The following is a 27,931-nucleotide window of genomic DNA, read 5'->3' on the forward strand; positions in this document are numbered from 1 at the left end:
CTTGATGAATATGGTTGCAGCATAGGACATTTCTCTCCATTTTGTTTTAGGATGTATTTGTGTGTATTTGTATCTGTACATCTGTAGAGGTCAAAATTCGATGTTAGCTTTTCTACCTTGTCTTTCATCTATCTATCTAGCTATTTATTTATTATAATAATTAGTTATTTTGTTTGAGATAAGATCCTGCTATATAGCCTGGACTAGCCTGTAACTCACCAAAACGGGGGGGGGGGGGGGGCGCCTTTTTTATTTTATTTTCATTTTTATTTTTTAATGTACAAAGCTGTTTAATTAGGTCATTAGCAACTTAGAACACCAGTTTGTGAGGATACAGCCTATTTGTCCAGGAGAACTGAGATTGCAGGTAGCCCTGCAGTTGAGGAACTGTGAGTCCACAGTTTTCTCATCAGCCTTGTGGTGCTCTGTAATCTCATATTTCTCCTGTGTCAAAGAGCTCGCCCTCCTGGTGCCTTGGCTTATGCAGCTGCTGCTTTTTAGACAGTGTAGTTGCCGGACTGAGAAAAACCTTCATAGGCTTGTGTTTGAAGACTTGGCGCCCCGTTTGTGGAATTGTTTGTGAAGGATTAGGAGGTGTGGCCCTGTTTGAGGCGGTGTGTCAGTAGGAATGGGCTTTGAGGTTCAAAAGACTTGTCTCATTTCCAGTGTGTCTCTCTGCCTCCTACTTGCTATTGAAGATGTGAGCTCTCAGCCATTTTACTACTGTACCTTTGTCCCGCCATCATTGACTCTTACCTCTGAAAACAGAAGCCCAATTAATTAGACTCTTTATTTTATAATTTGTCTCAGTCATGGTGTTTTATCACAGAAATAGAAAAGTAGCTAAGACAGACAGCATCCCTCTACACAGCCCTAGCTGTCCTGAACTTGGCTATGTAGACCGGGCTGACCTTGAACTCTGCCTTTCCTTCTTGGGGGTTGGAATTAAAGGTGTGTGCCATCATGCTCGGCTTTTGATAGAATTTTGGGAGAGGGAAAATAATGTCTCAATAACTGAGAAGAGGCAATTCTCTGTGTGTCTGTGTGTATGTCTGTGTGTTATACCTCTGTGAGATATATATGCATGTGTGTTTGATTATATGGTTATATATATTACAAACATAGGCAATATATACAATATGTGATATATTTATAATTACATATACCTATATATAAATATAATATATCAATATATAATATAATATGTCTTATTTAAAGTCCAGATCTGGACAAATAAATTAGCAATTAAAAGCAGTTGCTGTTTTTCCAAGGGATCAGAGTTGAGTTTCCAGTACCCACATGGGCAGCTCATAACAGCTTATAACTCTTTATAACTGGAGCTACAAGGGATCCAGGACCCACTTCTGGTGTCTGCAAGCACCCATACACACATGGCATATAACCACACACACATATATACACATAATAAGATAAAAACAAATCTTTAGGGGCAGGAGAAATGGCTCAGCAGTTAAAAGGACGTGTTGCTCCTGTAGAGGACCTAGTTCAGTTTCCAGCACCCATATGGTGGTTCCAAACTGTGATCCTAGTTCCAGGGGATCTAATGTTCTCGCTGTACTTGGTGGGCATCAGACATACATGGTGATATATATATAGGCAGGCAAACACTCAACGCGCATAGTTAAAAAAAAAAACTTTAAAATTTAATGCAGGCTTTTGGGGTGGAGGCATTTCCAGACAGGGTTTCTTTGTGTAATAGCCCTGGCTGTCCTGGATTTGATTTGAAGACCAAGATGGCCTCAGCTCACAGAGTTCCACCTACCTCTGCCTTCTGAGTGCTAGGATTAAAGATATGCATCACTAGGCCCTGCTAATTCAGATTTTTAAAAATGAATTATGAGACAATTATATATTCATATTGTGAGTTGTTCATAGGAAATGAGGCAGATTATATGTAGACTTACCAATTTATCTGTTATATCTTCTGTCTTTCATAATTGGTATAATGTCATAGCAAGGATGTTGACATTGAATCACTGATTTGATTCAGATTTTACCAGTTTTACTTGAGTGTGTGTGTGTGTGTGTGTGTTGTTTGTTTCTATTCAGTTTTGTCATGTACTTTAGGTTTGTATGTCTGTTGCCATATTCAAGATCCAGACAGATTTATCACCACCTATCTCCCTCTTACTGTTCATTAAATTTCTTTTGAGATTTAATTTTTTATTATTATATGTGTATGGGTATTTTTACCTCTATGTCTGTGTACCATGTGTGTGCCCTCGGAGGCCAGAAGAGGGCAATGGAGCCTCAAGGATTGGTGTTGTTTTCAGTCAAGTGGGTGTCAGGAATACAGCCTGGGTCCTCTGGAAAAACAGTCTGTGAGTGCTCTTAACTACTGAGCCATCTCTCCATCCCCCGTACTGTCTTTTAATTAGTATGCTTGGCTTTTCTGTTGTTACTGTTGTTTTGTTTTTTTCAAAACAGGGTTTCTTTATGTAGTGTTGGCTATCCTGGACTCTGTAGAGCAGGCTGTTTTGAACTCACAGAGATACACCTGCCTCTGCCTCCCTGAGTCCTGAGATTACAGGCTTGTGCTGTTGGCCTGGCTATACCTAGCTTTTGACACCTCCCCATTTCTCTCCCTCTCCCTCTCTCCCCCCCCCCTCTCTCTCTCTCCCCACCCCCTTCCTCTCTCTCTCCCTCTCCCTTTCCCTCTCTCTGATATTTTGAGACAAGGTCTCACTATGTAGAGCAGGCTGGCCTCAAACTCACAGATTCTGCCTGCCTCTGCCTCCCAAATGCAAGGATTAAAGGCATGCATAGCTATGCCCTGTGTCTACATCTCTGTTTCTAACACTTTCACCATGAATCTACTGTCCATTTCTGTAGTTTTGTCCATTCTAGAGGGTTGGTATGTAAATACGATCATATTGTATTGTGATGGTCAGTTCCTTTTTATTCTGCTTGATATCATAGGGTATGGATGTAGCAGACTATTTAACTATTTACCCATTGAAGAATGTCTAGATTGTTTCCAGTGTCTGGCTAATTACAAGTTATTATATATTTGGTTCTTTTCTTTTTTGAAAAAAATTTTTTTTTAAATATTTATTTATTATTATGTATACAGTGCTCTGCTTGCTTGTACATCTGCACACCTGAAGAGGGCATCAGATCACATTGTCGATGGTTGTAAGCCACCATGTAGTTGATGGGAATTGAACTCAGGGCCTCTGGAAGAGCAGACAGTGCTCTTAACTGCTGAGCCATCTCTCCAGCCCTTGAAAAAAATTTAATATATTTTTATGTGTATGATTGCTTGCCTGCATGTATGTATGTACATCAGGAGCATGTCTGATTTTTTCAGAGGTCAGAAGAGAGTATCTGGTCTCCTAGTACTGGAGTTAAGGATAGTTTGTGAGCCATCACGTGGGTGCTGCGCATGGAATCTAAGTCCTCTGCAAAAGCAATAAATGCATTTAACTGTTCAAACCCAGTAAGTGCTTAGGTTAGTGAGGAAAATACATTCCCCTTCTATGGCACAAATGTCCAGGGAAGCAGTTGCTGTGTGCTGTTGTAATTGTCAGTTTTTTACAAGAGGTTGCCCAGCTGTTTTCTAGAGTGCCTGAGTCATTGTACATTCCTACCAAGTGTATGAAATCCCATTTCTTTGCATCCTCACTTGTGTTGAATGGTGTTACTCTTCTGTTGTATTGACAGGTGTTTTGTGAGACTCACTGTAGTTTTCCTTAGCATCTTGCCAATGGATAATGATATCAAACATCTTGTCATGTCCTGATACACCATCTGTACATCTCCACTTTATAATTTGTTTTCTTTTAAGCTATTAAGGTTCTAGAATTCTGAGGGGTGTGGTGCATGCCTGTAAGCCAGTCGTTACAGGAGGCAGGAGGACCAGAAGCTCAATAGCATTCTTGACTACATAGCAAGTTGGGCTAGCCTGGGCTCTATGAGATTCTGTCTAAAAACAGAAAGACAGTAGAAAATAACAGGATTTGAGAATTCTTTGTAAATTCCAAATATTCATTTTTAAAAATTGGGTTTGTGGATTTTAAATTTTATTGCTTTTAAATTTACCTTTTCATCTTTTTAACAAAGCTTCTTGCAAAGCAAAGATTTTAATATTTATAAAGTCCCATTTATAAATATTTTTGTAAATCATTTTCCACATACAAATCTTTATTTTTTAACTGTAAAAAATGTAGCCAGTGCTGGGCGTGGTGGTGTATGTCTTTAATCCCAGAACTCGGGAGGTAGAGGCAGGCAGATCGATGTGAGTTCAAGGTCAGCCTGGTCTACAAAGTGAGTCTAGGACAGCCAAGCCTACACACAGAAACCCTGTCTCAAAAAACAAAGCAAAACAAAACAAAACAAAAAATGTAGCCAGATAGTGGTGGCATACACCAGTATTCCAGTATTCAGGAGGAAGAGGCAGATTGATCTCTATGAGTTTGAGGCCAGCCTGTTCTACAGAGGAAGTTCACAGTCAGGGCTATACAGAGAAACCCTGTCTCAAAGAAAAAAGAAAGAAAAATAAAAAGAAAACAAACAACCCCCCACCCCGTGCTTGACGACATGTGTGTGTGTGAGTGTGGTGGGGTTCTCTCCCTGCACCTTCGCCTCATCCTGGTATTGTACACAGGTTTTTGGGCCTGTCCGTGGAGCTGGCGTCAGCCCCAAATCAAAGAGCGTTTTACCTTAAAAGCTGATAATTCTTTTCTGGATTTTTTCCCCCTCAAAGTTTTGTGATTTCAATTTTAATCTATGGTCTAGTTTGAATTATGTTTTGTAGAAATTGTAAAGTTTAGATAAATATTTATTTTGCCATTGGATGCAGTTACTTCTTCATTAATTTCTTGAGTAGGGGAATTGTCACATTGAATCATCTTTCTTACTTTTTTTTAATCAACTAATTTGCATGGGATGAGGGGAAGTTTTGCTTTGTTTTGTTTTTATTTATGTGTGTTATGCGTACAGGTACCTGCAGACATCAGAGGGATATCCGACCCTTAGAACTGGAATTGCAGGCAGTTCTAAGTGTTAACTGCCAAGCTATCATTCCAGCCCCGAAGGAGAATTTAAGATGTAGAAAAGAGCCAGGTACAGTGGCTCGGAATGTAAACCCAATACTTGGGAGAGTGCAGGAGAATTGCCAAGAGTTTGAGGCCAACCTGGACTGTAGTATGAGAGCCTGTCTCAGAACAAAACAAAACAAAGACCAAACACCAATAAAGGGAGCAGTGAGGTGGCCCTGTGGCTAGACATGCTAGTGCCAAGCTCAGGACCTGATGAGTGAAAGGAGACAACCAACTTCTGCAGTTTCTCTGACTTCTATATGGGCCCCCTGGCACCAAGTAAATAAATGAAAATTTACATAAAAAAGATGAAGTAAAACTATATGTAGAAAAGTACAAGGTATGAAACCTCCAGTTGCTGTGATTAGAACTGACACTTGTAACTGTTTTGTCATATTTGTCATTTTATTATATGAGAAAATTCATTATGAAGCTGAAATAACTCCCAATCCTCACCCTCAGGTCTCTCTTTCTTTCTTTCTTTCTTTCTTTCTTTCTTTTTTTTTTTTTTTTGTTGTTGTTGTTTGCTTGTTTGTTTTTCGAGACAGGGTTTCTCTGTGTAGCCTTGGCTGTCCTGGACTCTCTTTGTAGACCAGGCTGGCCTCGAACTCAGTGATCTGCCTGCCTCTGCCTCCCGAGTGCTGAGATTAAAGGCGTGCGCCACCAGGCCTGGCCCTCAGGTCTCTTTCTTAACAAGCAGCTACTCAAATAGCTCCTAGTATGAATATGGTATGTTTCCAGCCATTTTGTTTATACCATTATGTATGCACATGTGTATAATAAAGTATAGAGTACTTTACTCCTTTGAGACTGAATCTCAAACTCTGGGTGTGGTTAAGTTTGACACTAAGCTTCTGATGCTCCTGGCTTTACCACCTGAGTCATGGCCTTAAGGCAAGTGCTGTCATACCCAGCTGATGCCATGACTGAAGAGCCAACCCAGTGTTTTGTGCATGCATAGAAAGCTCTGTTCCAACTGAGCTACACCTCCAGCCCTTCAGCAGTAGAGGATATTATTATATGTAAATGGTCTTGGTAAGTTTTTACGTTTTTGTTTCTTTCTTTGGTTGGTTTGATTTGGTGTTTTGAGACAGGGTTTCTCTTGTCCTGGACTCACTTTGTAGACCAGGCTGGCCTTGAACTCTCGAAGATCCGCCTGCCTCTGCCTCCTGAGTGCTGGGATTACAGGTGTGCACCACCATGCCCGGCCAAGTTTTTAGTTTTTAATCGATGATATATCTAATTTTTTTTCCAGAATCAAATAGTACAAAGCAAAAGCAGTGAGTGTTGAGAAAACACTGAGGTGCAGCCTCCTTTCTCGTCTGTGTTTAGAAAAGGAGTCATGTGTAGTGCTGGCTGTGCTGAGGTTCTGCATACAGCTGGGAATGACCTCGGACTCCTGACCCTCATATTTTACCTTACTTTTTAACTTGCCTCTCATTTTCTTCAGGTCTCCAGGAAACCTGGAGAAAAACCGATATGGAGATGTACCCTGCCTGGACCAAACGAGAGTGAAGCTGACAAAACGAAGTGGCCATACTCAGGTAAATAGAGAAATGCCATTTTTTTCTCAGCACCGTGGAAAATTAAATCCCTTTCAAGGTGAAGGTTAGTTTTGTGCTGCAGAAGGGTGAGATGGACTCTAAAGCCAGAGGTGAAGTCTGAGTTCTAATTTTGTTATGTAGTAGTCTGAGGCTAGAGACAGTCCTTAAATATCCATGTTAACCATTCTGAAAAGAATAAATCGGTTTTTGTTTTGCTTGTTTGCTTGTGAATGCCAGCATTCTGACATATTACGAGTTCTTTTTTTCTTTTATTTAACAGTGTCTCACTAGTCCTGCCAGGCCTGGAACTTGCAATATAGACCAGGGTGACTTTTGTTTTTTTGGGGGGTGGGGGGCATGTTTCAAAACATGGTTTCTCTGTGTAGCTTTGGCCGTCCTGGAATTCACTCTGTAGACCAGGCTGGCCTTGAACTCAGAGATCCACTGGCCTCTGCCTCCAGAGTATTGGGATTAAAGGTGTGTGCCACCACCACCCGCCCAGCCACCAGGTTGGCTTTTAACTCAAAGAGATAGGCCTGTCTTTGCCTCCTGTGTGCTATCATTAAAAATGTATGCCATCAGTTGGCATGGTCACACATGTCTTTAATGGCAACAGTTAAGAGGCAGAGGCAGGCAGATATCTGTGAGTTCCAGGACAACTTGGTCTACATAGTGAGTTCCAGGACAACTAAGGCTCTGTAGAGAGACCCTTCTAAACAACACCAAACACACACACACACACACACACACACACACACACACACACACACACACACCAACAGACACACACACAGGGTATATGCCATCACGCCTGGCTGTTATGTATAGTTTGTGTATCCGTACATGGGCACATGTGCCACAGCACCTATGAGGAGGACAGAGGAAAGCTTTTGGGTGTTGGTTCTTTTTTCCTAGTATATAGGTCTTGGGGCTGAATTCCTACTCGGGGTTTGTGGCAAGTGCCGTTATCCTTGTGCTATCTTGACAGCCAAATAGTTTTTTGTTTATGTTTCTTTTTTGTTTTATAAAATTTTTTAAAAAGGATTTATTTATTTATTTATATGCAGTGTTCTGCTTGCATGTATGCCTGCACACCAGAAGAGGGTACCAGATCTTATCCTAAATGGTTATGAGCAACCCTGTGGTTGCTAGGAATTGAACTCAGGACCTCTGGAAAAGCAGCCAATGCTCTTAACATCTGAGCCATCTCTCCAGCCCCTGTTTTTGTTTCTTTGAGACAGGATCTTACTATGTAGCTTCAGCTATCCTGAAACTTGTTATGTAGACCAGACTGGTCTTGAATGTGGAGAGTTCTGCCACTGCCTCTCTAGAGTGCTGGCATTGAAGGCATGTGCCACCATGTGTGGCTACCTTTTTGTACATTTATTTCATTATGTGTTTGTGTGTGTGTATGCGCGTGTGCATGCACTGAAGGCTCAGAAGTCAACTTTCAGGAATTGTTTCTTTTCTAGTAGGTGGGTTCTGGGCACCAAACTCAGGTGGCATCAGGGTCTTTACCTGCTGAGCCATCTTGGCCACCCTATTTTTTTTTTTTTTTTAAATCTGACCATCATTTGTTTTTTCTGTTAACCTCTGTAATTGTAAACATATAACATTGGTGTGTTCTTGGGGGGGGCTAAGGCAGGAGAGTGGCAAGTTCTATATGAGCTTAAACTAAAGAGTTTGCAGCCAACCTGGGCTATATAGCAAGACCCTCTCAAGTAAAATAAAATGTAGCATAAAGCCATCCAAATCCTGGCCTGGTTATGGTTTAGCAGGTCAAGGCATTTGCTGCCAAGCTTGACAACGTCAGTTCAGTGCCCATAACTACATGGTAGAAGGAGAAAAGTGAGTTCCCTTGAGTTGTCCTCGAACCTTTGTATATGTGTATGCCACACAAGTGCCTGCATGTGTGGACACACACACACACAAATAATAATAAACAAAGGTGGATGGAAAACATAAACAAACAACTCCTCCCTCCCCACAAATTAGTATTGATTATAGTTCCTCCTTCAAAGTAAAGGAAATTAAGAGCATCTATTAACATGACTTGCACTGTAAATATTGATGTATTAGCCCTTACTTTGCTTGAGGATAATTTTGAGAAAAATCGTGGCTCATGGCGTCACACTTTCTTGACCCTTCTCTTTGAGGCCTTCAGAGTTCTGCTTATGTAGCAGTTTCTTCTTTCATGACAGAGCTAACTAAGCTCCTTGCTCATAGTCCTCCCAGAACTGTCCTACCACATTCTTTTCAGCAGTGGAGGATAATGATTGAGTTGGGTCTCTAGAGTCAAAAACAAACAAACAAACAAAAAGGTGACTGTTTTTATCTGCTTTGTTGAGTGCTCTGTCACCAGTGTATAGAACAGTGCTTGACAAGTTTTAAGAAATATTTGTGAGTGAATCCCAGTGTTCTAGGAGATTATTCTAATCATCCTATGATTAATCTGAGGATTAGTGCCTGGTGTATATGCAGGTATTGGGAATATGTCTGTGAATTAGCATATTCACAAATATTTGCGAATGTGTAAGTCCCAGTGCAACAGGAGAGAATTCTAGTCATCCTGTAGTTAATCAGAAGATCGTCATTGCCTGACGTGTAGTTCCGTTACTACAAATCATGCCAAAGACTGTTTTAACAGTAAAGAGAAATTTATGTTCCTGCCCTTGAATTTTCTTTTTTGAAGTAGGATGTTATATAGCCAGGGTGGCCTCCTGTCTTACTCTCCAGCATTTTTGGTTCAGAAACATTTACCACAAACACACCAGCTTTGATTATTTACTTCTTATTTGTTTACTGACAGGGTCCCATGTAGGCCAGTGTGGCCTCAAACTTTATATGTAGCCCAGGATGGCCTTAACTTGGATCCTCCTGCCTCTGCTGGCCAAGTGCTAGGGTTACATGTGTACTTGTAAAAGACTGGGTTTTTTGTTTGTTTTGTGGTGCTGAGAATTGAACCCAGGGCGTCTTGCATGCTAGGCAAGCACTCTGGTCACTAATATTCATAGCATAGGTTTACGTTTTGAAAATGATGTCTCCTTTATAGTTTCAGGGATGTGTTAGTATGTTCTCTTCTGTTGCTATGATAAACACTGACTTAAGGGGCTGGACAGTTGGCTCAGCAGTTAAGAGCACTGTCTGCTCTTCCAGAGGTCATGAGTTCAATTCCCAGCAAACAAATGGTGGCTCACAACCATCTGTACTGGGATCCGATGTCCTCTTCTGGTGTGCAGGTGTTCATTCAGCGAGAGCACTCATGTAAAACAAATAGTAAGTAAGTAAATAAATAAATAAATATTTTTTTAAAAAAAGATTGACCTAAAAAGCATTTTGAAGAGTGTGGCATACTGGCTTCTTCCACTACGGCTTACTCAGCCTACTTTCTTCTGAGAATTTAATTATTTTAACATCTTTCTCTGAGTATTCGTTCTATTTTGAGGTATTTTTGGTTTTTTTAAATAAGTTTTCATTTTTTATTTTTTTAGATTTTCAAGACAGGGTTTCTCTATGTAACAGCCCTGGCTGTCCTGGACTCACTTTTGTAGATTAGGATGGCCTTGAACTAACTCACAGCAATCCGCCTGCCTCTGTCTTCTGAGTTCTCGAATTAAAGGCATGCGCCACCAAGCCCGGCCAAATTCTCTTTCTTGTTTTTGTTTTTGTTTTTGAAACAGGGTTTCTTTGTATAGCTTTGGCTGTCCTGGACTCACTTTGTAAACCAGGCTGGCCTCGAACTCACAGCAATTCACCTGCCTCTGCCTCCTGAGTTCTGGGATTAAAGGCCTGCATCACCACACCCGACAAGTTTTCCTTTTTAAACAGAGGATCTTTCAGGAGCTAGAGAGATGGCTCAGCGGTTAAGAGCACTGTCTGCTGCTCTTCTCCCCCACCCCACCCCCCTGCTGGTTTTTCAAGATGGGGTCTCTCTGTGTAACCTTGGCTGACCTGGACTCACTGTGTAGACCTGGTTGGCCACCAACTCACAGAGATCCACCCGCCTCTGCCCCTCTTCCAGAGGTCCTGAGTTCAATTTCCAGCAACCACCTGGTGGCTCACAACCATCTATAATGGGATCTGATGCCCTCTTCAGGAATGCAGGTGTACATGCAGATAGAACATGCATACATATAAATAAATGAATTGTTTTTTTAAAGAGAGACAGGATCTTACCATGTGGCTCTGTTGGCTTAGAATTTACCACTGTAGACAATGGTAACTTGAAGTGATCCTTCAGCCTCTGCCTCTTGAATGTTGGGATTACGGGCATGTGACACTATGTACGACTTAAATTTTGTGTATGATATGATGAAAGAGTCATTATGAAATCCATCCATCCATCCATTCTTCCATCCACTCATCTTCCATGCATTCATCCACCCATCCATCCATCCATCCATGCAGTTGTTCTAGTACATTTGCTGAAGTGAAACAAGTGGCCCACAGCAGCACCCTTCCACTCAGTATACCCCTGCCTCCTCTTTACACCCTTTCACTACCAATAAAAAGTAACTCAGAATTTTAACCCCCACCAATGCTAAATTGGCCCTGTTACTTTTTATTTTCTGCTTGACAGGAAGACAGTATCCACTCCTTGAACTGAACTTACCCAGCACGTAGATCATTTGGTGAGCCATATGGCATATGCACACACTTGCAATAATGTCTCCCTTTTATTATTAGACAGATTACATCAATGCCAGTTTCATGGATGGCTACAAGCAGAAGAATGCTTATATTGGCACACAAGGTAAGCTATTTTAGCCTTACATGCTGATTTTTGTGCCACCTGCATGTGGTTATGTATTTCAGGTGATTTTTTAAAAATTGTGGTTATATTCATGTGAATGTTTGGTCTGCATGTAGGTCTGTGTACCATGTACACAGAGACCAGAAGAGGGTGTCAGATCTCCTGAACCTGGAGTTGCAAATTGTTGTAAGATGCCATGTAGGTTCTGGGAATTAAGCCTGGGTCCTTGGGAAGGACAGCAAGTGTTCTTCACCACTGAGCTATCTCTCCAGTCCCTATCTCCAGCTTTTATGGAGGTCCAAATCTTAGCCCTCAGGATCAAGCCGCAAATGTTCTTAGTTGGTGAGCCATCTTTCCAGCCTCCAGGTCATTGTTTGGTTGGTTGTTTGTTTTGGTGTGTGTGTGTGTGTGTGTGTGTGTGTGTGTGTGTGTGTGTGTGTTTGTATGTGTGTGTTTCACTGTGTAGCCCTGGCTGTCCTGGGACTTGCTCTGTAGATGAGGCTGATCTTGAACTGAGAGGTCTACCTGCATTTGCTTTTCCATTGCTGGAGTTAAACGTGCTGTTACACCCAACTCAGATAGCATAATTCTTTTTTGTTTGTTTGTTTCAGATGGCATAATTCTTTTGTTGTTGTTGTTGTTGTTTTGTTTTTGAGACAGGGTCTCTCTGTGTTAGCCTTGGCTGTCCTGGACTTGCTTTGTAGAGCAGGCTGGCCTCGAACTCACAGCAATCCTCCTGCCTCTGCCTGGGATTAAAGGTGTGGGATTAAAGGTGTGAGCCACCACGTCCAGCTCAGATGGCATAATTCTTAAAGGAAATGTGTGGTAACCAGTCTCTCATAGAGTGTGATAGTTGAAAAGGACAGATAAGTTTGGAGCTTCAGTTCCAGACATTCATGGAAAGTCACTACCAAGAGAAAACCAGAGATGTAGGCCTCTAAGCCTTTGGACTATGTTTTAGTATAGAAATCCAAAGCGTAGGGTATCAGAGCTCAGGAGTTTGCACTCACATATACATCATGCACACACATTATAAAAATTTGACTCAGGCTGGGATGTTATTTAGTGATTAGCACATGCCTAGAAGATTTGAGTTTGATTTCCACCACCTCAAGAAAATAGTAAGAATAATCAAAAGAAATCTGCATCTAGTTATAAGTAACAAATCAGACAAATCCAGATTGTTCAGCACAAGTACAAGAAAACTAGCTCAGGCTAGATATGCTGGTATGTACATGACTCAGAGGGTCCCAAGTTCAAAGCCTGCCTGTTCTGCATAGTCAATTGGAGGTAAGCCTGCGTTAATCAGCAAGACCCTATCTTGAAAAGAAAAAAAAAGTAAGTCATGAAAAAAAGAAGAGAATGTTCTAGACTACTAAAGAAAGAACTAAATGTGGGGCTTATGATGTGTCCTCTGTAGGGAAAAAGTGGCATTAAGGACAAATTACTGGACAGTTGTGTAGACTTTCTATCAGTTAAGGATGTATCAGTGTTCCATTGTGGTACTGTCATGGTATATAATGATATATAAGAGGAATGAATAAATAAGTATATTTGCATTGCATATATAAGTTCACACACCTTTGGGGGTGTCTCGTCTATATTGGGCTCTTTCATACTGTCTGTGTAGCTAAAGATGACTGAACTCCTGATTCTTCTGCCTCTACCTTCTTTTTTTGGTGGGGGGGGTTTCACATGCTTTATTCATCATAGATACACATACTCATTTATCATGAGATAGATATGCATATGCAACACTTAAACAGTTCACATTGTATTTTCATTATATGTACACGAACTTCATCATAGGATTACATACCCCACTCATAAATGGTCTTAAAGCCGGGCGTGGTGGCGCACGCCTTTAATCCCAGCACTCGGGAGGCAGAGGCAGAGGTGGGCGGATCGCTGTGAGTTCGAGGCCAGCCTGGTCTACAAAGTGAGTCCAGGACAGCCCAGGCTAACACAGAGAGACCCTGTCTCGAAAACAAAAACAAAAACAAAACAAAACAAAAAAATAAATGGTCTTAATGCTACACTCATCATGGAATCACCATGCTCCATTTCCTGTGATGCTCATATGCTCCACTTATGTTGCGTATACATGTTCCATTCGTCACGGAATACAGAGGAATCATATGCTAAAAGAGATAATTATGCAAGAAATAATCCTAATAATTTACTAGCCTTTACTCTCTGAAAACTTTTTTCCACATAGAGAGCAAGAGAATTCTAAAGACTACAAGTATAATATTGGAACGTATAGGAGAGATATATGAGAAAGAGAAGGCCTGAGTAACTTAGTAATATTTATTTAATCTTTCATTGCATATGCTTCTTGTAGGAATAAGACAAACAAACAAAAAAGCATGGGAAATTCTGTTGGTCCTCAGTGAATCATTACTTTAGAAAAGCCCCATTGGTCTCTAAAAGGTAAAGGAAAGTATGTAGTTCATTGGATTAATGTTACCAACATACTAAGCAATGTTAGCCATGAGAGTCAAAGTGGTATTAATTCAGTTTTCAAGGCAATTCAAGACTGAGTTGCCAAAATGGTAATGTCCATAGTATTAATATTATCTATGCTTATTTGGATAATTATAACACAAGTGAATGAGTGAAAATGTGATTATTATTATGAATAAAGTTTATCTTTTTAAAAAATATATTTTATTAATTTATTCATATTACATCTAAATTGTTATCCCATCCCTTGTATCCTCCCATTCTTCCCTCCCTCCCATTTTCCCCTTACTGCCCTCCCCTATGACTGTGACTGAGGGGGATTACCTCCCCCTGTATATGCTCATAGGGTATCAAGTCTCTCCTTGGTAGCCTGCTATCCTTCCTCTGAGTGCCACCAGGTCTCCCTCTCCAGGGGACATGGTCAAATATGGGGCACCAGAGTTCCTGTGAAAGTCAGACCCCCTGCCTCTACCTTCTAATTGCTGAGATTACGCGCATGAGCTACCACCATACATGACTCTAGTAGTCTGATTCTTACATACACATACATGCATGCTAGTAATATTTCTAATAAGTCATCTGTTAAGAATATATATATATTTATTATATTTTAAGAGCATAATTTCTTATTATTAGAGTAAATCTGTGAAGGGGTGTGTGTGTGTGTGTGTGTGTGTGTGTGTGTGTGTGTGTGTGTGTGTGTTTATATAAGCAAACAAAGCCAAATTGGTTAGGTGACCTTGAACACACAGCTAGTAGTAGAACCAGAATTTGAATCCATGTCCAGCTCAGAAATTCTTAAAAGCTTGTGTCAAAGTAAACCACTAACTTTACATCTATAGAAGTTCACTTGTGTGTGTGATAATAGTATATGCTCACATGCATACACATATGTGAGAGTGTTTATTTTCATGTGTGGGCAAATCTAGAGGAGAAAATCAGGTGTCTTCTTTGTCATTCTCCACCTTACTCCTTTGAGATGGGGTCTGTCACCGAGCTTGAGCTAGGCTGGTAGCCAGCAAGCTCTAGAGAGCCCTTCCTTTCCCTCCAAGTGCTGGAGTTAAAAGCATGTACAACCATGGCTGGCTTGTTATGTGGGTTCCGGGGTTTGGTTTGGGGTCTTCATGTTTGTGTGGCAAGAACTTTTACCCACTGAGCCATTTCCCCAGCCTTTTTTTTTTTTCCCCCTTTTTCAGACAGGGCTTACTGTGAAGGCCTTGTTGGTTTGGAACTTGCTGAGTGTGGTGCTGCACTTAGTGATTCCAGCAGAGGCATGGGGCTGGAAAGGCTCTGGGCACTAGGGATCACATTCAGGGGATCACATTCAGGTCCTCACTCAGTAAGCACATTACCAACTAGGTAATGTGCTTCCCCTTGGTGGTTTTGCTGTTGTTTGTTTTGAGATAGTGTTTCAGCCTGTAGCTTGGGCTGGGCTGTATGTAACTCACAGTGATCCTCCTGCCCCAGGACCCAAGTGTAGAGATAGGCATGAACTACCATACCCAGCTTCACTTACATCTTTTCTTTATCTTTTATTTTATCTATTTGTTTGTTTATTTGGTTTTTTCGAGACAGGTTTCTCTGTGTAGCCTGTTCTGGATTTGCTTTTTAGACCAGGCTGGCCTCGAACTCAGAGAGATCCGCTAGCATCTGCCTCCCGAGTGCTGGGATTACAGGTGTGTGCCACCACGCCCAGCTTATTTTTTGTTTTTCACTTTCGTTTTTTGAGACAGAGTTTCTCCGGGTAGCCTTGGCTATCCTGGACTCACTTTGTAGACCCGGCTGGCCTTGAACTCACAGAGATCCGCCTACCTCTGTGTCCTCAAGTGTTGTAATTAGAGGCATAAGCCACTGCACCCGGCTACATCTTTTGATTTTTTGAAAAGGGTTTTATGTAACCTAGGCTGTCCCAGAAATCCCTATGTAGTTGAGGATGAATTTGAATTCCTGATGTTGTTGCCTTTTCCTTCCATGTACTGGCTTGTACTAACATCTTACGATATTAGAATTGCTTCTTTGCAGAAACAGGCACTGACAAAGATATTTAAGGTCTTAGAATGACTCTAAATATCAAAGAACATAATATGCATTAGATTACAGCATTTTCAAAATTCTCATACCCAACAAATTCATTTGTAAGAGCTGTACTTTAAAACAGTTTTATTTTATGTATTTTGCTTATATGTACGTCTTGTGTGACATTTGCTTGTCTGGTGCCAGTGGAGGCTAGATGTACTGTTGGGTCTCCTGAAACTGTAGTTACAGGTGGTTGTGAGCCATCTTGTGGTTAGGAGTTAAACCCAGGTGCTATGGAAGAGCAGCCAGCACTTATAGCTGATGTGGTATCTTTGCAGTCTTAAGAATTGTAGTTTTCACCATAGAAAGCTACATTAAAAAGATTTACTATTATATGGGGGCAGGGGCTTATTCTATTAATATTTTATTTGCATGTATCTATAAGTATACAAAGAAAAGGTCTTTGAGATGCTGGAAAAAAATAATATTATCTCTGGATCCAAGAGTTAATGAAAAAATATATATATATATAATGTATACAGTGTTCTGTCTGTGTGTACACCTGAAGGCCAAAAGAGGGCACTAGATCTTATTATAGATGGTTGTGACCACCATGTGGTTTCTGGGAATTGAACTCAGGACCTTTGGGAGAACAGTTAGTGTTCTTAACCTCTGAGCCATCTCTCCAGCCCTAATGAATAATTTTTATCTTCATTTTCTTTTTTTCCTTCCTTCCTTCCTTCCTTCCTTCCTTCCTTCCTTTGGCTTTCCCCCTCCCTTCCCCCCCCCCCCCCCAGACAGGCTTTCACTGTGTAGCCTTGGCTGTCCTAGACTCACTTTGTAGACCAGACTGGCCTTGAACTCACAGCCATCCGCTTGCCTCTGCCTCCCGAGTGCTGAGATTAAATGAATGCACCACAACACCCTGCGCTTCCTTTGGCTTTTTGAGACAGGGTTTCTCTGTGTACCCTGGCTATCCTGGAACTTGCTCTGTAGAGCAGGCTGGCCTCAAACTCACAGAGATGCACATAGCTCTGCCTTCCAAGTGCTGGGATTAAAGGTGTGTCTCACTGAGCCCGGCTTTAATCTTCATCTTCTAATAAATTACAACAGATATGATTTACTCTAATGTGAACAAAAAGAAAGCAATAAAAATACTTTTCTCTGTCTCTAACCCCTGTCCTCTTCCAAATGCTACTACTTGTAGCTCTCATATACTTTATTATTAGATTCCCCTCCCACCCAGTTCTAATGTTCAAACCCTGGGCCTTATCTAGGACAAGCAAATATTCTATCACTGGCCCACATCCATTCTCATGTGCTTTATTTTCCATATTCAAACCATTAGCAATGGCTAAGTAAGGATAATACTTGCTGGAGGGTGAGGCAGTAGGATCATAGGTTCAAGACCAGCTTGTGCTACACAGCGAGACCCAGTCTCAAAAGACACTCCCCCCACGCAAGCAGTGACTACGGATGCCAGAATACAGTATCAGCCCCTGGAACTGCATGGTGGTGGGCCACCATGTGGGAGCTAGTGTCAGGCACTTGTTATCCCAGTGCTAGGGAGGCAGAGGCAGGAGGATCCCTGGGGCCCAGGGGCTGTCTAACATAGCCTGCTAGCCCCAGGTCCCAGGCCCCAGGTCCTAGGTCCCAGTGAGAGACCCTGTGTCAAAACCAAAACAAAAACACCACTAAATCCTAGGCCAGGCGTGGTGGCGCACACCTTTAATCCCAGCATTTGGGAGGCAGAGGCAGGTGGATCTCTGTCAGTTTGAGGCCAGCCTGGTCTACAAAGCAAGTCTAGGACAGCCAAGGCTACACAGAGAAACCCTGTCTCGAAAAAACAAAAAACAAAACAAATCCCCCCAAAAACCACTAAATCCAAAGCAAGGAGGACAGCAGCTGAAGAATGACACTAGAGGTAGCAGTGGCTTCCACATGCATAGGTGAGTGGCTGTTCACACACACACACACACAACACACACACACACACACTCTTTCTTTTTCAGTCTTCACACACAAAATGTTAGTGCTTACTAAAAGGCTTTCACAGAAATAGTAATGGAACCAGTAGGCTTTCTGGTCCAGATTAACCTTCGCATTACCCTGCTTCTCTGAAAATGGAGAGGGAAAAACACTGGAAAGGCATGAAGAATTATCTTGAGGAGTCGTTACAAAGACGGATTTGTTGCAGAGTGCTCATCCTTGTGCAGGTTCTGATTATAAAGGGCAGTTTCACAAAAGGCATTTATCCTCCACATCCTATTTACTGAACTGGAGATCTTCTTAAATGTCTGAGGTAAGATGCTCTAATTTAAATGGTTGAAGTATCTAGGACCAGCCGTGCCCTCTGCAGCTTAGGGGAGAGGAAGTCCTTTGAGTGTCTTGGTCAGGGAGAACCTAGAGGAAGACTGAGAACTTAAAAATAGATAGAGGGACTGGAGAGATGGCACCGCATTTGCTGCTCTTGCAGAGGACCAGAGCAGTTCCCAGGAACCCTATGGGGCTGCTCAGAACTTCTGTAACTCTAGGCCCAGGGAATCTGGCGCCCTCTTGTGACCTCTGGAGGTGCCCACTCATTTGGTATGCACTCTTACAAACACACACATGCACATAAATAAAATGTAAAATAAATCTTGGATAAAAGGGGCTGGAGGGATGGTTTAGAGGTTAAAAACACTGACTGCTCTTCCAGAGGTCCTGAGTTCAATTCTCTGCAACCACATGGTGGCTCATAACCATCTATAATGAGATCTGGTGCCCTCTTCTGGCCTGCACATGTACATGCAGGCAGAATACTGTATACATAATAAATAATAATAATACATAATAAATACATCTTTAAAATGGATGAAATGGACTGTATTACAGGTGAGGGAGACAATACAGAAGATTAGAGTCAGGGGACACTGTGTCGGTATTGTGATGAAACTTTTTTTTTAATATAAGACTGTATGGGAAAAGAGATATTAAGAAAAGTATATTAGAATGTTATTAGTAACTTAGACCAAAAAAACGATTAAGTCCTTGTGGCAATGAAACTTAGTGTAAAGAACAGGGCAAAGGGCAGGGGCTAAAGAGTAAAAGCAAAAACACTCTGAGGCTGGGCTGGTCTACAAAGTGAGTCCAGGACAGTCAAGGCTACACAGAGAGACCTTGTCTCAAAAAACCAAAAACAAACAAACAAACAAACAAACAAAAACACTCTGAGGGCAAAAAATTACTAGAATTTGCTTGACAACTGGGAGAGGATGGAAATGGGTATGTTAAAGTTGACTTCAACTTTGTTTTGTTTTTGTCTTTTGAGGCAAGTTTTTCTGTGTACTCTTAGCTGTCCTGGAACTTGCTTTGTAGATATATCTGCCTCTGCCTCCTGAGTGCTGGAATTAAAGGTGTGCACCACCATACCCAATAACTTTAACTTTTTTTTAAAAAAAATTATTTTTTTATTTTTTTATTATTTATACAGTAGTCTGCCTGTCTCTGAGCCAGCAGTCCAGAAAAGGGCACCAGATCTTATTATAGATGGTTATGAGCCACCATGTGGTTGCTGGGAATTGAACTCAGGACCTCTGGAAGAGCATCCGGTGCTTTTAACCTCTGTGCCATCTCTCCAGCCTGTACCTTCAACTTTTTAAAAGAGTAAATAATTTAGAGGCTGGAGAGATGGCTCATCAGGAAAGAGCACTGACTGCTCTTCTAGAGGACCCAGGTTCAATTTCCAGGACCCACATGGCAGCTCACAACTGTTTGTAACTTCATGATCTGACACCCTCACACAGACATTCACATGTAGGCAAAACACCTATGTACATTAAAAAAATGAATAAATAAAAAAAAAATTTTAAGGTAAATAATTTAAAAATACTAAGATGACTCATACACAGAGTAAAGGTGCTTGTAGTACGGGCCTGCTGACCTGAATCAAAGTTCTTGGGCCCATGTAAGGTGAAAGAAAACAGACAAATACAAATCCTTAGCATTAGGGTGGTCTCATATCCATATGTGTACCATGGCATGCCTGCCCACCACATCATACCCCCATACTTACTAACAAAATTGATAGTAGGGATAATTTTAATAAGGAATACTAGAAGTCTTATTAGAGATTTTAAAAAATGAGAAAGAAAGCTAGCTGTGGTGGCACATGCCTTTCTCTCTGCATACTAGCAGCTGAGGCTTCACGAGTTTGAGGCCTGTCTGAGCTCTACAGTAAGATCCTGTCTCAAAAAAGGAAAAGGGAAAGAGGGAAGGTAAGTACATCAGTAAGCTGAACAATAAAATGAACTATGAAGACGACTAGGTCTTTGTCCTAAGGATTTGAGACAATGGGACATAGAGGAAACTGGTTTAATAGTTACTGTATTAAAAGGCTGAGGGCTAGGTAAGGTAGAAACAGAAATGGACAGGCAGGTATTTAGCTGACACTGTTACCATAGATGTGGTTGCTGAGGCTCTGTGGCCCGGGTTCTGAGTGGGTCTTTAACAATGCTTCCTACATATGGCTCACTTGGACATCTTTTTGTTTTGTTTTGTTTTGTGTTTTGTTTTATGAGACAAGGTTTCTCTGTGTAGCCTTGGCTATCCTGGACTTGGTTGGAGACCAGGCTGGCCTCGAACTCACAGCGATCCACCTGCCTCTGCCTCCTGAGTGCTGGGATTAAAGGCGTGCACCAGCACACCTGGCTATCAAGTGGTCTTAACCAATGTTTCTTCAGCCTGATTTAGTGTGTGTGTGTGTGTGTGTGTGCGTGTGCGTGTGTGTGTGTGTGTGTGTGTGTGTGTGTATGCACATGAATGCTAGTTCCTATGGATGCCAGAAGAGGGCATTGGATCCCTTGCAGCTGGAGTTGCAGGCTGTTGTGAGACACCTGTTGTAGGTGCTGGGAACTGGGTTTCGGTCTTCTGCATGAACAGTATGAGTTTTCAACTGCTGAGCCATCTCTCCAGCCCGCTCATTCTGTGTTTCTAATACCCACCCATACAGAGGTGATATGGTTGGTCTGAGGACCTCCCTGAAGAAGCAGAGACAGGACAAGGCTCATATGAATACTTGGAATTGCAGTACTTGGGATGTGGAGACCTGAGGAACAGGAGGTCAACATTGTGCTGGACTATATAGTGAACCTGAGGCTATATGAGACCCTAGCTTAGAAAAACAGTAGGGGCTGGAGAGATGGCACAGAGGTTGAGAGCACTGGCTGCTCTTCCAGAGGTCCTGAGTGCAATTCTCAGCAACCACATGGTGGCTCACAGCCATCTATAATGTGATCTGATGCCCTTTCTGACGTGCAGGTGTACATGCAGACAGAACACTATATACATGACAATAAATAAATACATCTTTTTTTAAAAAAAAGAAAGAAAGAAAAGAAAAACAGTAAAAGCGGGGGAAACAGTAGGGAGCTCACACCTATGCTTTGGAGATACTCCTTGGAGGATGAGTCTAAGAAAGACAGGCATGCTTCTGAAGGCTTTGTTGTCTTTTCCTTCCACGCCAGGTCCTTTGGAGAATACCTATCGGGACTTCTGGCTCATGGTTTGGGAGCAAAAGGTTTTGGTGATTGTCATGACCACCCGGTGAGTTAGTCGTCGTCTTCTTCGTCGTCGTCGTCTTCTTCTTCTTCTTCTTTCTTCTTTCTTCTTTCTTCCTTCTTTCTTCCTTCTTTCTTCTTCTTTCCACAGACTCTCCCCATCCCCCTAACCCAAGCTGGAGTGATTAGGAAAGCCATGGCACATGCATAGTTCACATGCTAGGGCATGGTGGAGGCGGGGCTAGCCTTGCAGATAGTTAGTCTATAATCCTAGGGACCTGGGGCTAGGTGAAGGCTATCCTGGGTTCTGCCTTATTCATTGAAGGAAGTGCTGGGAAACAGGAGTAGCTCACCTTTAAGCTGCCTCTTGTCTTGTCTCAAGAGGAAAGATGTCTTCCTGGCCGCTGATTTACCAGTTCCCTTTGCTTTTCATTTCCTGCTTCGTTTGACTACTTTTCTGTTCATTCCTCTCTCTACCTGTAAGGGAACAGAAACGAGAGGTTGACACATGAGCCAGGGAGGTCTGAATAAAGGGTTGTTTTTGAAATTTGGCAGTTCTGCCAAATTTAAGAAATTTCACATTTTATTAGTTCCATTATTAATTATAACCTATTTCAGATGGGAAAGAAAGAAAAGATGTTTGCTCAGTTCTCTTCCTCAGGGCGTTGCTAACAGCCACCCATAGTTGGAAGAAGTACTACCCCAGAGTAGTGTGAGGGCAGTCACAGACGGTGAGAGGAAGTGTGTGGACCTCCTTAGTCACATCCAGGGGTTGTGTCTTTCCCATCTCTGTGTCAGCCAACGGCCCATGGTGGAAGGGAACTGTATTTTTTTTTTCAACTGTATTTATCCCAGGTAAGTGAGAAATACAGCCAGGTACCAAGAGGGAGACCAGATGATACAGTGAATGCACAATGCATGTCTGCTAACTGGACAGCTAGCTGTAGCTGCTTTAGCACCTGTGTAGAGTGAAGAGTTTTCCTTCTTTTTCTGCCAAGCATCAGTGCTGTACTTCAGGAGCAGTGCAGATGACGTGGCTGCCCGGGAGCTCAGCAGTTTGGTGGGAAGCAGCTTACTGGGGGTTCAAGAGAGAAGGCCTAACTTGCTCTCTGTGTCTTCAGCTTTGAGGAAGGCGGCAGGAGAAAATGTGGCCAGTACTGGCCTTTAGAAAAAGACTCTCGGATCCGATTTGGCTTCCTCACAGTGACAAATCTAGGAGTGGAGAACATGAGCCATTATAAGAAAACGACTCTAGAAATCCACAACACAGAGGTGAGTGCAGCTTTCTATGTTTTCACTTTTTTGAAAGTAGGGAAGCTCCTTTACGTAGAGTCTTGTTGAGGGTGGTGATGCACACTTTCAGTCTCAGCACTCACTGAGAAGAGGGTGGTGGATGTCTGTGAGTTCAAGGTCTGCCTGGCCTAGGTAGTGAGTTCCAGGCCATCAAGAGCTACATAGTGAGTCCTGTCTCAACAAAGCAAAACCAAACAATAGCAACAAAGGAACTGTCTGGAGGGAATAGTTAGGATTTTAGGGAGACTATAAGCTTCTTTTGATTTTTTTTTTCTGGAAACAAGATGAAGATACTTAACTGAGAAGCCCGTTATGTAGTGCCCCTCTTTAATCCCAGCATCCCAGAGACAGGCAAGCGGCTCTGAGTTCAAGGCCACCCTGGTCTACATAGTAAGTTCCAAATAGAGACACCTCCCACCTCTCCTTTCCAAAAATGATACTCAACTCAGAACTAATATAGTCATCACCTCAATACAAGAATGGCAAAAAGAGAAATAAAAATTTTAACATTGGGAATCTGGATCCTAAGCCGTGCTTATTAACCTATCATGTAGGAGGCTGAGGTGGGAAAACACGTTTGAAAAGTTTGGACTGCACAGTATGGATCTTGAATCAGAAAACTACAATGAGCGCCTGGAGAGATTATGTTTCAGCTGTTAGAGTACTTGCTACTCAGTCATGAGGCTGATGGTTCAAATCTTAGCACCCATGCACCCAGCTTCGAGTCCCGTTCCTGCCTGCAACCAGCTGACGCAGGGAGAGGCAGGAGGGTTACAGGGCTCTCTGGCTTATAGCCTAGCGAGGAACAGGCAGAGTGTGCTAGAGGAGGGCACCTGATGTTCTCCTCTGTGCTGCATGTGTACACCTGCACGCACACTCATACGCAGATGTATACACACTCAAAAATGAAGAAAGTCAGTAAGAAAATAAATATGTTACTATTAATTTTGAGACAGAGCTATGTAGCTTTGGCTGACCTGGAACTTGCTGTATAAATAGACCAGGCTGGGCTCAAACTCATAGAGATCCATCCACATGCTTCTGCCTCCTGAATTCTGGGGTTTAGAGGTTTACTATGCCTGACAATACATTTTTTTCAAGCAAGATTTTTTTGATATTATAATTTAATTACAACAGTTCTCTCTTTCTTTTCTTCCCTCCAAACTCTCCCTGTTCTCCTTCAAATGCATAGCCTCTTTTTTCACTAATTGTTATTAATGCATATACATATTTGTATATATATATATTTCTAAATATAACCTGTTGAGTCTATATAATTACTTGTATTACATTTTCAAAGCAGACTGTTTGGCACTGGACAAGTAATTAGTTGGTGTGTTCTTCCCCGGGGCTGGCCATCTCTCTGGCTAATTTTTTGTTTTGTTTTTAATAATAAAACAATAATAATTTAATAATAACAATAATAAACAAGATCCTCATGCCCTGCCTTTCCAAACACTTAGCCCTTCCTTTGGGTTTGAGGTAGAGAAACAATTGTGAAGAAAGTTGAGAGCAGATGGAACCCTTGTGGGTATGAAGGCTAAGGTTTTAAGAGTCTGGAAAAGCCAAAGGTAGTCAGAGTAGAGCAGTGATGGCATTAACTGTTGTTTCTTTTTTCACGTAAGGAGCGGCAGAAACGCCAGGTGACCCACTTCCAGTTCCTAAGCTGGCCGGATTACGGTGTCCCTTCTTCAGCAGCTTCCCTCATTGACTTCCTGAGAGTGGTCAGAAACCAGCAGAGTGTGGCTGTTGGCAGCCTGGGAGCACGAGCCAGAGGGCAGAGCCCTGAGCCGCCCATTGTGGTACACTGCAGTGCAGGCATCGGCAGGACAGGTACTGTGCCTCTTACACTGGTGATGTATCCAGAGGCAGTGGGGGGTGGAGAGCAGGAACCGAATGCTAGGGCATGTCTGTGATTAGAGAAAGAGCCCATTCAATCCTTTGGTGGCAAACTGCTATGATAATCACTTTTTAATTTAAAATTATTTTTAAAAATTTGTTCACTTTATGTCCCAATCCCTCCCTTCTGCCCCCTCCCTTCCTCCTTCTTCCTACCATGCCCCTCCCCTAGTCCTCAGAGAGGGGAGGGCTCTCTTTCCCTATCAACTGACCGCAGCCTATTGAGTCTCATCAGAACTGCTTGCATCCTCTTCCTCTGTGACCTGCTAAGGCACCCGGCAGGGGGAAGTGATCAAAGAGCAGGCAACAGAGTCCATGGTGGGGGCAGCCCCTGCTCCCTTACTAGGGGACCCTATGGAGACTGAGCTGCCTATTGGCTACAGCAGAGCAGGAGACCTAGGTCTTCTAGATGCCTGGTCCTTGTTTGGTGCATCAGTCTGCTCCAACCCCCTGGGCCAAGATTTGTCTGCTCTGTTGGTCTCCTTGTAGAGGAAATCAGTCTTAATGTCCTTTTGTATTCCTTATACTGGGGATACTACTTGCCAAAATACATACTGTACAAACCGAGTTCTTGGGGTTGTTCATCACCTCGATTCTGGCCCTCTCCTGGGGGCTTCTTCTCCCTATGCTGGTCTTGTCTTTTCCTTCTCTTCACTCTCCCCCCGCCCCATCCCTCCCTCCTTCTTTGTTGTTTTTGTTTGATTTTTTTCTTTTCTTTTTCTTTTTCTTTTTTTTTCTTTTTTTTCTTTTTTTTTTGAGACCAAGTCTTACTATGAGGTCCAGTCTGACCTGGAATTCACAGCAATCCTCTGGTTTTAGCCTCTCAAATGCTGGGATTATAAGCTTGTGCCATCTTCCTGGCTTCTGTGTTCTTCCTTACGGAGCTTTGGCTTAATGGGATGCATGCTGCAGGAGTGCTGGCTTTACTAGCTCAGAGGCCCCTATGGGAGAGTAATCAAGACCTCTAGAGAGTTACAGGCTCTGGAAACTGGGTGTGGAAGTACTGTTGTGCTTCGAAGCAGGAAGTCCCTCTGTGTCGATCACCTACTTATTCTTACTGTGAACGCCATGTATGTATGTCCTGAGAGACAGGAGACTCTCATTTCTCTGACCATGCCCATGCCCTGTGATACTCCTGTCGTCAGACCCTTTGCCTTTGAATTCATTCATCAGTCCTGCATGGTGATTTGGTAAAAGAAAGAGGATAGGAAAAGTACACTCGTGTGATCATTTCCTTCCTTCTTCAGGTACCTTCTGCTCACTGGACATCTGCTTGGCACAGCTGGAGGAGCTTGGCACCCTTAATGTGTTCCAGACAGTATCACGCATGCGGACCCAGAGGGCCTTCAGTATCCAGACCCCTGAGCAGTACTACTTTTGCTATAAGGCCATTCTGGAGTTTGCAGAGAAGGAAGGCATGGTTCCCTCTGGTCACAGCCTGCTGGCCATGGAGGGCCAATAACTGTTGACGAGTTTCTTCTACCTGCTGGCCAGCCTTCCTTAGACTACCCTGGACACCGCTGAGCCTATAGGTTGCCATCAGTTATGCTGAAGCCATGGATCAACGTCTTTCTTGTGTCTCCCAGCGCACATGTGCACGCCAGGCAGCCTTTCCCTTTGGCTAGATAAATGTGGTGGAACTGCCACTAGAAAGGGCCAGCAGCAATGTGTTCTTAATTCCTAGCACCTGCTATTGAACTGTGCCTTATTAAAACCAAATTGTGGCTATTGATTTTTGCCAGGGTCCCTGAGGTAAGTGGGGAAGGACACCCCCATGTCCCAGCACCGTTCTTCTTCTGAAAGTCTCCTCCTTCCCTTTGCTAGGATTTGACAGGGAGGTTTGGTGAACATTCACCTTCCTGCCCAGAGAGCTTGACCAAGTTACATACTCTAGAGAATGTCCCGAGTGCCAAGCACGTTTATACATAGGGCGTGTAGTCCAGTCTTTTCTGTCATTGTGTGTGTGCGTGTACGTATGTGCACTTATATGTATGGATCCATATGTATGTGTGTACATAATATCTACTGTATGTGATAATATGGCTGTATTCTATAAATACATATACACACAGATACTCTTTGTAGAAATTTCTGGGGCTCCATGTTGCAGTTCAGCATTCCTTGCTTCTTGGACCCTGCTGATGATGCTGGACTAGCCAGGGTTGGAGGTCATGGCTCATGATGTCAGCAGCAGAGTAATAAAAGACAACACATACTTCTTTTCCTGAGCCACGGCCCTCTTCCTTAATGACATCTTTCCCTCTGGACTCCATGCTTGTTGGAGCCAAAAATACTGACTTACGGTAACGCTGGTTCAGCCTGGCATGGACATCCTTCATCTAACAATTCTCTGGTTACTTTGCTGACTTGGGGAATAGACCTCCACTGTGATTCCAGACTCTGTCTTATTACCCCAGCGATGGGGACCAAGGCTAGAGATGAATTTACAGAACTGCCAGAGCCAAAAGTAATCGGTACGAAGTTTTAAATGGAAAGGAGAGTCCTGGAGTGAACAAGAGGGACCTACTATGAAGTTCCCTTCCAGGGGTGACAAACTGGGGCCCCCTTTTCTTTTATTGGAAGATCCCTTTCTTTATGCAACTCTTCCTTGTCTACTGAGATGCCCAGCTTTCCCTGTCTGCTAGCCTGCCAGGTCCTAGACCTGAAACGGGATGGGTCTGTGTCCTTATAAAGCGTATAATCCCCTTGGCGGGATGAAAAGGTTCCTTGTAATCACTCGTCCCCTGCCCATCCAACTTGTTCCTGTCTTTTCCCAGTCTGATTCGCCAGAAATGGAATCAAGAGTTCCCAACGCTCTATGTTCCCACAAAACCCCCACAGAACCCCTAAATCTTCCCTTACTCCAGAACATGAGGTTGGCAGCTGGTCAGAGCTCAATAATTTTATACTGTAATAAGATCTTTGAATGTGTATATTCTTATTTTTTACAATCATTTCATTTTGTATTTAACATCAATGGACTGAGTCAGATTCAGTAAATAATTGTAATGTTCATATTCAATATCTTATAGTGGTACAGTTTTGTATTTACATACAAATATACCAACATGATTAAACCATTTTAGCTTCATCAATTTAACAGTCTGGGGTCGGGAAGGTGAGGAGGGTGTCCAGGAGTTGGTTCTGGACACATTGGGGAGGCAGGAGGTGACGGTATCCAAAGCTTCAGTACCCGAGATTCAGTTCTGTAAGGTGCCTATCATTCTGTAGGCTGTGGCCTTAGCTTCGGACAGAGGTACCAACCAGTACCAACTGAATGTTTGATGTGTGGCAAGCTTAGTGATAAGAGCTTTGTTTCTTCCATTGCTTCATTGAAAGTTCACAATTCCAGTGACGATCCTC

At 42.6% G+C, this 27,931-nt stretch overlaps 1 protein-coding gene across 3 annotated transcripts in view; it reads left to right on the forward strand.

Moving 5' to 3' along the window:
- The window catches only part of PTPN9 (protein tyrosine phosphatase non-receptor type 9), a 79,220-nt gene extending 51,572 nt beyond the window's left edge, over positions 1–27,648 (forward strand). For all 3 annotated transcript variants that reach the window (XM_084782266.1, XM_084782268.1, XM_084782267.1), the window contains exons 8-13: positions 6,511–6,604; positions 11,291–11,357; positions 21,344–21,422; positions 22,498–22,648; positions 24,295–24,502; positions 25,816–27,648. In XM_084782266.1, coding sequence (XP_084638392.1) covers positions 6,511–6,604; positions 11,291–11,357; positions 21,344–21,422; positions 22,498–22,648; positions 24,295–24,502; positions 25,816–26,030 — 814 coding nt within the window. In that variant the 3' untranslated portion in view covers positions 26,031–27,648. The remainder of the gene's footprint in view (positions 1–6,510; positions 6,605–11,290; positions 11,358–21,343; positions 21,423–22,497; positions 22,649–24,294; positions 24,503–25,815) is intronic.
- Positions 27,649–27,931: the final 283 nt, after the last annotated feature.

This window comes from Acomys minous, assembly GCF_964271855.1.
Source record: "Acomys minous genome assembly, chromosome: 5".
Taxonomy (NCBI): Eukaryota; Metazoa; Chordata; class Mammalia; order Rodentia; family Muridae; genus Acomys; species Acomys minous.